This window comes from Phoenix dactylifera, chromosome 11 (genome assembly GCF_009389715.1).
Source record: "Phoenix dactylifera cultivar Barhee BC4 chromosome 11, palm_55x_up_171113_PBpolish2nd_filt_p, whole genome shotgun sequence".
Taxonomy (NCBI): Eukaryota; Viridiplantae; Streptophyta; class Magnoliopsida; order Arecales; family Arecaceae; genus Phoenix; species Phoenix dactylifera.
The window spans coordinates 19,541,252-19,552,447 of NC_052402.1; the positions used below are offsets into that span (position 1 = coordinate 19,541,252).

General features: G+C 40.2%; 1 protein-coding gene across 1 annotated transcript; it reads left to right on the forward strand.

Moving 5' to 3' along the window:
* The first annotated feature begins 1,490 nt into the window (after positions 1-1,490).
* Positions 1,491-2,373, forward strand: LOC103719159 (glycine-rich cell wall structural protein 1-like). The gene is made up of 2 exons (XM_039132138.1): positions 1,491-1,997; positions 2,089-2,373. The coding sequence occupies exons 1-2, from the start codon at positions 1,491-1,493 to the stop codon at positions 2,371-2,373; spliced, it is 792 nt and encodes a 263-aa protein (XP_038988066.1).
* The last annotated feature ends 8,823 nt before the right edge of the window (positions 2,374-11,196 follow it).

Consider the following 11,196-nt stretch of genomic DNA (forward strand, 5'->3'; position numbering starts at 1 on the left):
TGCATGGCAGGGTTGTGCCCACTATATACAAGTGGAAGATGGTAGACATTGGATTTAATGTGCAATACAAGGGCGGTCAAAGTGGGAAAACCCATATCTTTTTAGCTACTTGGCTCTTCATATTTTAGCATGTGTATTACATGCATTGAAGCTCAATAGATGAGCCACTGAAAGGGCATATGGCTTCGTAATTGAAAAGACAGATTTGGCAATTGAAAATGAACTAGCTGAATAAATTGAGGTAGTAGGATGGCTCATTTAATGCATGTTTTATGAAAGAACTCCTATAAATAGGCCTCCATCCAAGCTTGATGCTGTACGCCAAGAATGAAAAGCATTCAGAAAACAAAGCTCCCTATCTCTTTCTCTCTTCCTTTTTATGCTCTTGAAGCTTTTAAACCATGGGTGTGTGTAATACTCTACTAGTGTGCACTATTATGAGTAAATGGTTTGGTTTGTGACAAAGTTTCGCTTCAAAGGTTACCAATATACTAATCTGAGTTATTGGAGCTTATTTGCTGTTCAAAAGGACATAGCTGACCGAGCAGCCAAAACCATCCAACGGGTTCAAAGTAATGTGAAAAGTCTATTTGAAGATCGTAAATCGCTGGCTTCGAGGGTGTGAGATATATCTGAATGGATATGCTTCCACTTGATTTCGTAAATCCGAATAACTTTTTTCTTGTACACCACAAATAGTGGAGAAACTTTTAAGTGCTCTAATAATTTAATTTAAATGCCCCTTTAAAAGCAGTGGTTGACCAAGGAGTAGAATTAAAAGAAACCAATTTGAAAGCAACTTTTGTGTTTTTCTTTTTTTTTTTGTTAAAGCAGCTGCTTTATATACACATCCTCTACATCCGTTATAAGAATATTCTATAATTTCTAGGGTATCGATGATAATGTCTTATATAAAATCGATCAAATATGATCGGCCATAAAGGATACCGTTCAATAAGCTGCACTGTTGCCCTTCTTGTAGATATGTCTGATCACGCATGAGATGTGTTGGCAGTATCTTCATCTCAGCTTTGTATTATCGATTCTTGATATATAGCTTGATATGGAACTAAAATGAAGATACCACAAATAAGATGAAAAGCAACTTGCTTTATTATCAGATCTAACTTTCTCCAACTAATGATATGCTCCCAATAAACCTTGGGAAGGGAGGAGCAACATTGTTCCACATTTTTTCCAAATAATAATGATGAATTAGCAGCACAAGGGAAATGGCTGAACCGCTCAAGAGCATAACAAGAGTCTGACCAAAGTGTCGGCGAGTCCCCTTCTCTTTGACTCCAAGGGGCCAATCAATGTTCCCGTCATCTCCTCAACCGCTCAAACGCGGTTTAAATGCCTTCCCGGTTTCCCTGTCCTCCATCGCGCATCTTTTAGGCAAGGTGGACTGCTCTTCCTCTAACTTGCCTATAAAAGGACGGCAATGGGCTGACCGGCTGAGCTTTGAGGCATCTTAGCTTGAGCGAGTCATGGGCCTCTCAAAGGAATGGTTTCCCTTGTTGCTTATTCTTTTTTGTGTTGCCGCTCTGTTGAGTGCAACCGCGCTCGCTAATTTCGGTAGTGATGATGATGGCCCGTTCGGGGGCCCCAATCGGTTCGGTGGGGGCCGGTTCGGCCATGGCCGGTTTGGCGGCGACTGCCACTTCCACTTCCGTGGGTGCAGAGGTGGTTTCGGTCGAGGCCCTTGGGGTGGTGGGGGCCTCGGAGGTGGAGGCGGCGGCGGGTTTGGTGGTGGTGGTGGAGGAGGTCTTGGTGGCGCCCGTGGGCATGGTGGAGGGTTTGGAGCTGGCGGTGGTATAGGCGGAGGTGCCGGTGGTGGTTTAGGCGGTGGGGGGGATCTTGGAGGCGGTGGCGGTGGAGGGTTGGGTGGTGGTGCGGGCCATGATGGAGGGTTCGGAGCTGGTGGAGGTGTGGGTGGCGGTGCCGGCGGCGGCGTCGGAGGTGGTGGAGGTTTGGGAGGTGGAGGTGGCAGTGGCGTTGGTGGTGGAGGTGGAGCGGGAGGAGGTGCAGGTGGAGGGTTAGGTGGCGGAGCTGGAGGAGGAGTTGGAGGTGGTGGTGGTCTCGGAGGTGGCGGCGGCGGCGGCCTTGGTGGTGGAGGTGGCCATGGTGGAGGTTTTGAAGCTGGCGGTGGTGTTGGCGGTGGCGCTGGAGGAGGAGCTGGAGGTGGTGGTGGCCGCGGAGGCGGCCTTGGTGGTGGAAGCGGACACGGTGGAGGATTTGGAGCAGGCGGTGGAGTCGGTGGTGGCACAGGGGGCGGTGTCGGAGGAGGCGGCGGGTTTGGTGGTGGAGGTGGCGGAGGACTCGGCGGTGGGTCGGGTCATGGCGGAGGGGTCGGTGCTGGTGTTGGCGTAGGAGGCGGTGCAGGTGGAGGTGTCGGTGGTGGTGGAGGCTTCGGAGGAGGCGGTGGCTTTGGCGCGGGTGGTGGACTAGGACATGGTGAAGGAATAGGAGGTGGAGGTGGCGGTGGCGGTCTTGGCGGCGGACACGGGATCGGTGGCGGCATTGGAGTAGGAGTGGGGGTTGGTATCGGTGTCGGAGTTGGGGCCGGTGCAGGCGGCGGTGGTGGACGTTGAGTCATGGTTAGAGCTGATCTCCCACTTTCATTTCCATTATACTCGACTTTCATGAAACTTAGTTCTGGTGTTTTGCTGTTCTTCCAAGCTGGGTGAGAGAGTGAACTTTCTAATGAAAGATTAGTAAGTGTCAAGTGTGTAATGTTTCAATTTGCTCGGGTGTAATTCAGCTTCAGTTTATGCAATCAAAGTTATATTTGTTTCAGAAATCTAAACGAAATTATAATTCACAAGTGTGCTGGTGCTGGCGCTGGCGCTGGCGACTAGGATTTAGTTTGCGTAAGTTGAAACTTGGACGTAATGGTGAAAAGGGTTGATGTTAAAGCTATATAAATTATTGTTTAAAAAAAAAAAAAAAAAAAAAAAAAAAAAAAAAAAAGAGAGGGCTGTTGTTCTGGGACGGAAGCAGTTTTCCGATAGGTTGGTGAACCTGAAATGGACCAATCAAATGGGGAAGACAGGAAGACCGCAGAAAATAAATGCGACGCTATAACCATTGGCAGGAGAAATTAAGCCGGTGACCTTTATGAGAAATTTATTGCATAATAAATGAAAGAGATAGGATTCAGAATTTCGCATGTTATTGCTGCGGAAGGCAATAACAGCGGCGAAGCGACAGCTAGCTTCCACTGTGGGCTTTAATAAAACGTTCTAAGAAGAGTTTAAATAAAAATAGTAGAAAGTATGTGTTAGGTACGGCAGATATCTTTTGATTTTATTTTTCTACAAATTAATAGAATACTACATGAAAACTTATATTGAACAGAAAATTGATGCTACCTTCTGCTCTTATTTGAACACTATTTTGAAAGGGACAAGCTTTCAAAAGCTTTAAAAGTTTTATAAATAATTTAAAGAAACTAAACAGTTGGCTTGAGGATGCTTCAAGCATAGTCGCAGGTTGGATTAAGAACCCTTTCTTCTAAATGTGCAGATAAGTTACTTCTCACAGATATCTGACAGTGGAAAATGATTTATCCTGCTTTTGTAGCAACCTATATACATGGCGAGGCTAACCAGGCATGCAGTTGACTAAATAGTCGGGCATGAATGGAAGTTTGATGTCAACTTGCAGGTTGGCGACTGGCTTCCTTGGTCACTGCAGCATATGCTTCTAGCTGATGCGCAAGGTATTTGTTTTGTAAGAATGTAATTTCCTATAGGCTATGCCGCCTCCAGTTCCCAAAAAGCAAAGAAGAAAAAACAAGAAACTAAATAGTTTCATCTCCTTCAACTTAGTTCTTTTTTATTTATTTTTAAAAATAAAAATAGAAAATGACACCAATACTGCATGGAAAGTTTCAGCTAGTCCTGGCGGCGTGCAAAGACCGGATCGACTAAACACTAAATTTCATATAGCCATGATGGAAAGTGTGTAAATTATATGCATGCCTTGTTGTACGCGGTATGCTATGCAACAGTTTGATGTGAATTTTAATAGATAATTCAGCAGAAAAAACAAAGCAGAAGAGAGAGATTTTACCATTTAGTGGTTGGGCGGCCCTGAATTATATATATATATATATAAAGGGCATTTCATATAGCTCTAACATTAGTACATTCTGCTAGGTCAAGAGAAAATAAAAAGTACAAGAAGGAGGAATGTCCTCCGTAGATGTCCAAATGATTTTTCCAGAATGTCGGGTAATAAAGAAGACGACTCAGTCTGCGGCACCGTTTGCCTCTCGAAATACATGTAGTGCCTGAAAGAAGCTCAACTCTGAATTTTTCATTGAGAGAGATTTCTTACTATAGATGTTCATTATTTCAGAGAGCTTTAGATGGGTATTTAAAAATTATCCACTGTCCACTTAGCATAGAATTAGGAGTCTAACATTAAAATTTTAGAATGTTGCTTCCCCATATCTTCTCATATTCTGCTCTCTTATCTCCCATGCATGAAGCCTTCAGTTATGAGAATTCTACAATGATCAAAAAACACTTCTGATTTTATTTAGTGCCTAAAGTAACAAAATAATATATAGTAAGATAGAAAAATATATCATAAAAAAATAATATTTTTTAACCATTGCATCGGGGCTATTTGATCGCTCAGTCCAACGTAGTTCGGATGTCACGAGCTGGTCCCTGCATGCAACATCTGGGACTAGCTCAAATTCAACATGAATATTACTACACAACCCCTACTTATATATTTTTATTACAGAAAGTACGTACTTCTCTTGTGTGGATTCTGGGGCTGGTGTTTTTAATTATGGACTAGTTACTGCTCGAGGCGAACTTAGACTAGTTCGAAATGCTGAAGTAGTCAGTACAGGATGAACACCGAGACCAGCTCAAATTCAACGGAGACTAACTAAAACACAACATAGGAATTATTATATATACAACCCATGCGAAACATTTATAATAGAGAAAGTGACGTTGTTACATAGAATTTTATGCAATAATGTGAATGTTAATTTTTCTCTCAAGGAAAAATGTGGATGTTAATTTTCAATATCCCTAAAGTCATGTGGAAAAATTACTTCGAACTTAACATAATATTATTACACCTATTATCTATCTGCTAATGTATAGGAGGAAAGTCTTAAGGCCGATCGCATACGGCCCACCTCCAAGCATGAAGTCTTTGAGTCTTCAGAGATTTTTTTTAAAAAAAAGTAAATAAATAATATTCTCTCCTTTCCTTCTATTTACTCGGCATTTTCTGCTCACTCCTTTCACTCAATATATACAGAGAGAAAGCCTTTGCTTCTTCTACGTGAAGGGGATATCTACTCTTGACTCCAAATCAACATTGTATCATTAAAATCAAAGATCTAGATGTTGATCAAGATTCATACACCAAAAAGATATCTAGAAATCTAAAATTGTATTTTGATTGTCTCTAACACGTGTTGTGTGAATATAATATAAGATGAAGTTCTCCTATGATCTATGCATTAAAATTTATTAATTTTCAATTTTATATTTTTTAATATGAATAGATATTAATCAATAAATTAAATTATTAATTTAAATACTTTATCATATATTTTAGTATATTAACATAATGAAAATCATCAATTTGATACCACCAAAATAACTGATCTTTTGCATCTAGGTATTTTTATTAGTAAAAATTATGATCAACAGTAAAAAAACTTCAATTTGAATGCTTAATTATTAATTTTAATATCGAGAAGACTAGATTGTTTATCTCTTTCTATGTATATATATAAGATATTTGTGCGGGGTTCGATAGTCTATGAAAAGAAAAAAAAGAAAATGAGGAAAATATTGGAAGTTCACTGCTTGCCCTACTTGTATTAGGATTCTGTTCCTAGTTTATCTTTATTCCCTATTTCAATTCTAATTTATCTTTGCGTTTTAGTTGAGGTAGAATAGTTATATTTTTGTCTTTTAATAAGAGAGAGAGTTCAGTTTTATAAATAGGAGAAAGAATTTTTGTGCATGGAATATCTTTTGTGCCGAACTTATTTTTATTGTATTTTGAATAAATTTATTTTCTCTTCTAATTATTGTATTTTGAATATTTATTTTGAATTTTAAGTCGGCATGATCGATTTTCTTTGAATAGTATTATGTTCTAAAAAAAATTGCCTACTTTTGTCCCTCTCATAATGTCGTATTGCGCATGTTGGAAACTCCTTCATAGGCGCATCTTTTTTCTCCTTCCGAGGAAGGGACGACTCAGCCATGGTGATCGACTAGATTCTAGATCGGGATCGTGTAGACGAGAATAGATCGCTGCTCCTCGACACTCGCAGACTACTGCAGAAATATGATGCTCATCAGGCAACACATACCTATAGAGAGACGAATGGTGCAGCTGATTGGGTTGCACCCTATACAGCCTAGCATGTTGTTGGATTTATGTGGATGGACTGGAATAGAGTGCCGGGTTCTTTATCTGTTTTATTGTTTTCTGATTTTGTTGTCCGTTTTCATTTTGGTGTGAATCGCTTGTTGCAAAAAAATATATAAAAAAAAAGCTCTGTATAACATGTACTGCCTACTAGTATGGCTAAAAAACGCTGCATGCCACGCATAACATGTACTACCTACTAGTACGGCAACTAGAAGCTGCATGCCACATGCCTCTCGCTATATTCACGACCATCCCCTAACGAGTGTTTGGTACGTACCGTGCATGTGGTAGGATCGTTGCATGATGGCCATGATACTCCAATTAAAGATTTTATTATTATATATGTTATGCCATCTTAACTTTTGGTTTATCAGACAATTAGAGACCATGCCATCAAGCCTGCAACAAATTGGACCTTGTTATATTAAACCTAACCTTTCTTGAACTAAACCAGGTCGAATTTGGGTCCCAGGACTCTGACCTCATTATAAAAATGGAACAAGCGCATGTCAAAGAATTCAGGAAATAATTCATAAATTAACAACCAGCCAACTCCCAACTTAAACCTGGATCGCATTCGGCATGGGTTTCAATCAATACAAGGTCATCCAAGTCACTGATGAACCAAAGCATCCAACAGAGATAGCTTCCGCCAAATGACTAAAGTTTAAATGGCAAATAATGCATGGCCATGGGTAGAAAATGAAAACAATAGCAGAAGAGTTCCTATCCTCCAAACCTTTCTTGGTGATATCAAATTCAGCAGCAAAAATATTCATCCAAAAATTTTCACCTGGTCGCTAAGATAAACAAAATACAATAATTAAATTAAACCTTTTTTTATTTATCGCCAAAATACAGCATTTGCAGTTTCCGATTTTCCAACCTATTAAGAACATAGGAAACAAGTCAAAAGATGAAAAATCAGACAAAGATAACTAAAGTTACTGCAAATCAAGAAAAATAATCAAAACTCAAATGAAAAAAAAAAAGCCATCACTACTAGAAAATACGCGTATAGTGACGGAAAACTAGTGATGACCCGTTATCAGTCACTATTTGTGACAGAGTAGTGACAGACAGGAATTTGGTCACCGTGGTGTGAACTTAGTGACAGACCGGTTACAGAATACGCGGATAGGGTGGGCGCCAAAATTTAGTGACTACCGTAGTGACGGGGTATCTGTCACAAAACTGATAACCAAAATTGCAACCAAACAGTGACAAAGTCAGCCGTCACAAAAATCGTAACCCAAGTGTTTATAAATTTTTAAAACATTATTTTTGGCAGTGACGGATGATTGACAGAAATTTCCATCACCAAATTTAATTTTTAATTCTAAAAATATTAAAAATATTATTTTTGAGTAATTATAAATTAACAAAAAAGTAAAAAGAGGGAATCCAAAATCAAACCCACAGCCCCACCCAAAACCTTTCAATAGCCCAAATCTCAGCCAAAAACCCATTGCCTTCAGCAAAAAAAAGAAAAAAAGAAAACCCATCGCCTCTTGCCCATGCCCTAATATTCCCCGCTCCCATTTGAAGAAAAGATCGCCGCTTCCTCCCGTGATCCTCTTCTCATCTTTCGATCCCTGTAAGTTTTTCTTTTTTTTCTTTTAAATCTCTGTTTGATCGTTGCTTCACTTGCTTTTGCTTCGTCCAACGCAAAAGGTTTTTCTTTTAATGCCCTAGATCTGGACGCTTTGATCCCATCAGGCGACAAGGTAATCCAACAAAAGAGAGACAGAGAGAGAGAGGGAGGAAGGGAGGGAGGGAGAGAGAGGGAGACAGAGGCGAAGGAGAGGGAGGGAGGGAGAAAGGTTCCTTGCCGGTTTCCTGTCTGACCGTGACCAAAAGGAAGCAAAGGCCCCATATAAAACGGGAATAGGAGCTGGCTACGAGTCTTCTCCCTTGATGGAAGGGAGGTGGAGAGTTTTCTGGCCTGCAGAGAGGCAATTTGGGAAGTTGGGGACAGTAGTTTTGTTTTCTGGCCTGCAGAGAGGCAACTGGTGTCCCAACTCATAGCCATGTCTATGGCTTTAGTCCCCTGGAGGATCTTACTGGAATTATTGGGCAATCATCATCCTCTTCCACTTCTACAAGTCAAGCTCCATAGCTGTACACGCGTGAAGACCTTCTAAGTATTCTTGAGCACAAAAAGAAAAAATGGCAAAATGAGGTTCTTCAAAAGATGAGAGAAGAGATTGGCTTTGGACCAAGGCATGCAGATCAGGGGAGTAATGGTGATTCTGGTACTACTGATCATGCTTCATTATGATTGCTTTTGCCTTAGATGATAGGTCTTTGCATCGTAGGAGGAATGAAATCTCTGTTGATCTCTATGACATACTTTTGGACTTTGATTTTGATGGATTTAGGACATGTTGATGCCTATTTTGAATGACATATTAAATGACTTTTGCGTAATGTTAAATATTTTTGCTATTATTGATATTATTATTATTATTATTATTATGAGCCAATCAATGTACCAAATGTACCAGGTTATTGGAATGTGATTAGTGACCAAATTTTGTTACTGAATTGTTTACTAAGTATTGTGACTAGCAGCCATAAACTTAATGACAGGATTTTGATTACTCAAAATTGATTTTGCTCAATGAGTTATGATAAATTAGTGATAGTAACCTTGTTACTAGGTCAGCGATGGGATTAATGACAAAATTAGTGACAAAATTTATGACCATGTCTGTGACGACTAAATCTGTCACTAAAGTTGTGATAGATCAATGACCAAACTTGTGACCGAATTTTGTAACAAATCGTGACCAAGTTATCTTCGTCACTAACCAGTCCCCGGGAAATACGTAATTTCTTAAATATTTAATTTTTGGATTTATAATGGCTTAGTGATGGCAGTTCTGTCACGGAGTTTAGTGACGAAAATTACTGTCGTCACTGAGAATTTAGTGACGCATGTTTTTGTAACCAATTCAGTGACGGAAGCTTCGGTCACAAATTCCATATTAGTAACCGAAAACACGGTATAGTGACGGAAATCTCCATCACTATACGCGTGTTTTTTGGTAGTGCATCACCTTCATTTCCATAACGTAGTAATCTTTACATAATTCTCTATTTTGGGCATAGATGGCTACGGCTAACCCGTACAACTCGCAGGCATTTTGGAGAGCATCACTATCTCCAACAAAAGATAGGATTGATTCCAGCTTAATGCAAGGCTTGAAAAACTTGAGACTTAGATGGGGTAAATCCAGAAAGATAGGTGTTGCTGCTGAGAACTGAGTGGCCCTAGGCACTATGACAAGAAGTGCGACGTTGTTGGAGAGCTTGGTGATTGGCTGCTCTAGTCAAAATTATCGAAAGCGAGCGGCGCTTGGTTGCTACAGTCGAGATCCTCGTCAGATGTCAACACTCCAACCTAAAGCAGCATGAAGCAATGAAGTCCTTTGGCCAGAATGTATGTGGCAGGAGAACCTCCGATGCCTAAGTCAGCATAGTAATTAGAAAACATGAGGAGATCGTCTTTCAGTCTATTATAGCATTCTTCTCCACTTACCTCCTCTACCCCTCTTTTTTTTGTTCGGTGGAGGTGCCTACCTACCACTAGAGAATTAGGGCATGTGGGTTGACCATAAGTGATCGACTTGAGTACGGCTAGGATATCGAGCATGAATGCTTCGCACGCAGATGACATCCTGCCCGTCACATCGATGGAATCTCGATAATCCCTGGGTCTCTCAGTTAGGATGCGCCAATTGTAGGGAGCTCTCGATATGCAAGCTTGGCAGTATTGTTGGGATTTGTATCCTAAATGTCAATCGTCAGCATATTGATGATTGAATTTTGTAAATGAATTGATAAATTAATAAAGTGTTATTTGGCATTATTCATCATTTCATCTTCAAATAAACTCTTATATAATGAAGTCCTTAGGGCTTATGTTATGATAAAGGAGGATTTATCTTTGAGTCCTTAAACTTGTACGCGACCAAATGATATGTTGTTACTAGGACGACAGCATTATCGAGATTAGGTCGTTGTGTGACATATACGTTAGTTGTCCTCTTAACCAAGCAGTGTGGAGACACTGGTATGCCACACAGGTGAAGTATAGGAGTACATTTCACTGAACGTGACCAATTCTGGAACGCTCTACTGTCGAGAGATGTTCCGAGTGGATATGGAGATAAGTTTGGCCCTCTGACCTGAAACCGCAATCTGTGACTAGCAAGCAACTCACTGTACTTTGGTACCGGACTACCTAAATTTCTAATTCAGTGACAGAAGGTCACTGGGTGCAGTCAAGTACTTGCGTAGTCAGTTGTGAGTCAAGATGGAATTGACCCCTCCTAAAAACAGGAGATAATGTCTTGTGAATAATTTAACAAAACCTTGGCCAGGGTAATTTCAGTAAGGAGTCACGGGATATCTAAAGTTAATAACATAATGGATGTACTAAGTATAGGGTTGACAGTGAGCTCTAAGTCATCCTGGCATTAGGAGTCAAAGGGATTGAATTATACAGTAATCATAGTCTAGGGTTCCAGAATATTTGTTTCGCATATATTCGGCCTATTCGGACGTCGGATACCATTGCTAGATGGTCACATCGATTAGTATAGGAAGTCGTTTCTATACTACCGGCCTAGGTTCGAACCTATGAGGTCACACGCATAGAAGATTTCCAATTGATCAAGAAGGCTGATGAATGATTAAGAATCATTTAGGGGTAATTTGGTCAATTTGATTGGCAAATTATCTTATAAAATAATTAAAGTA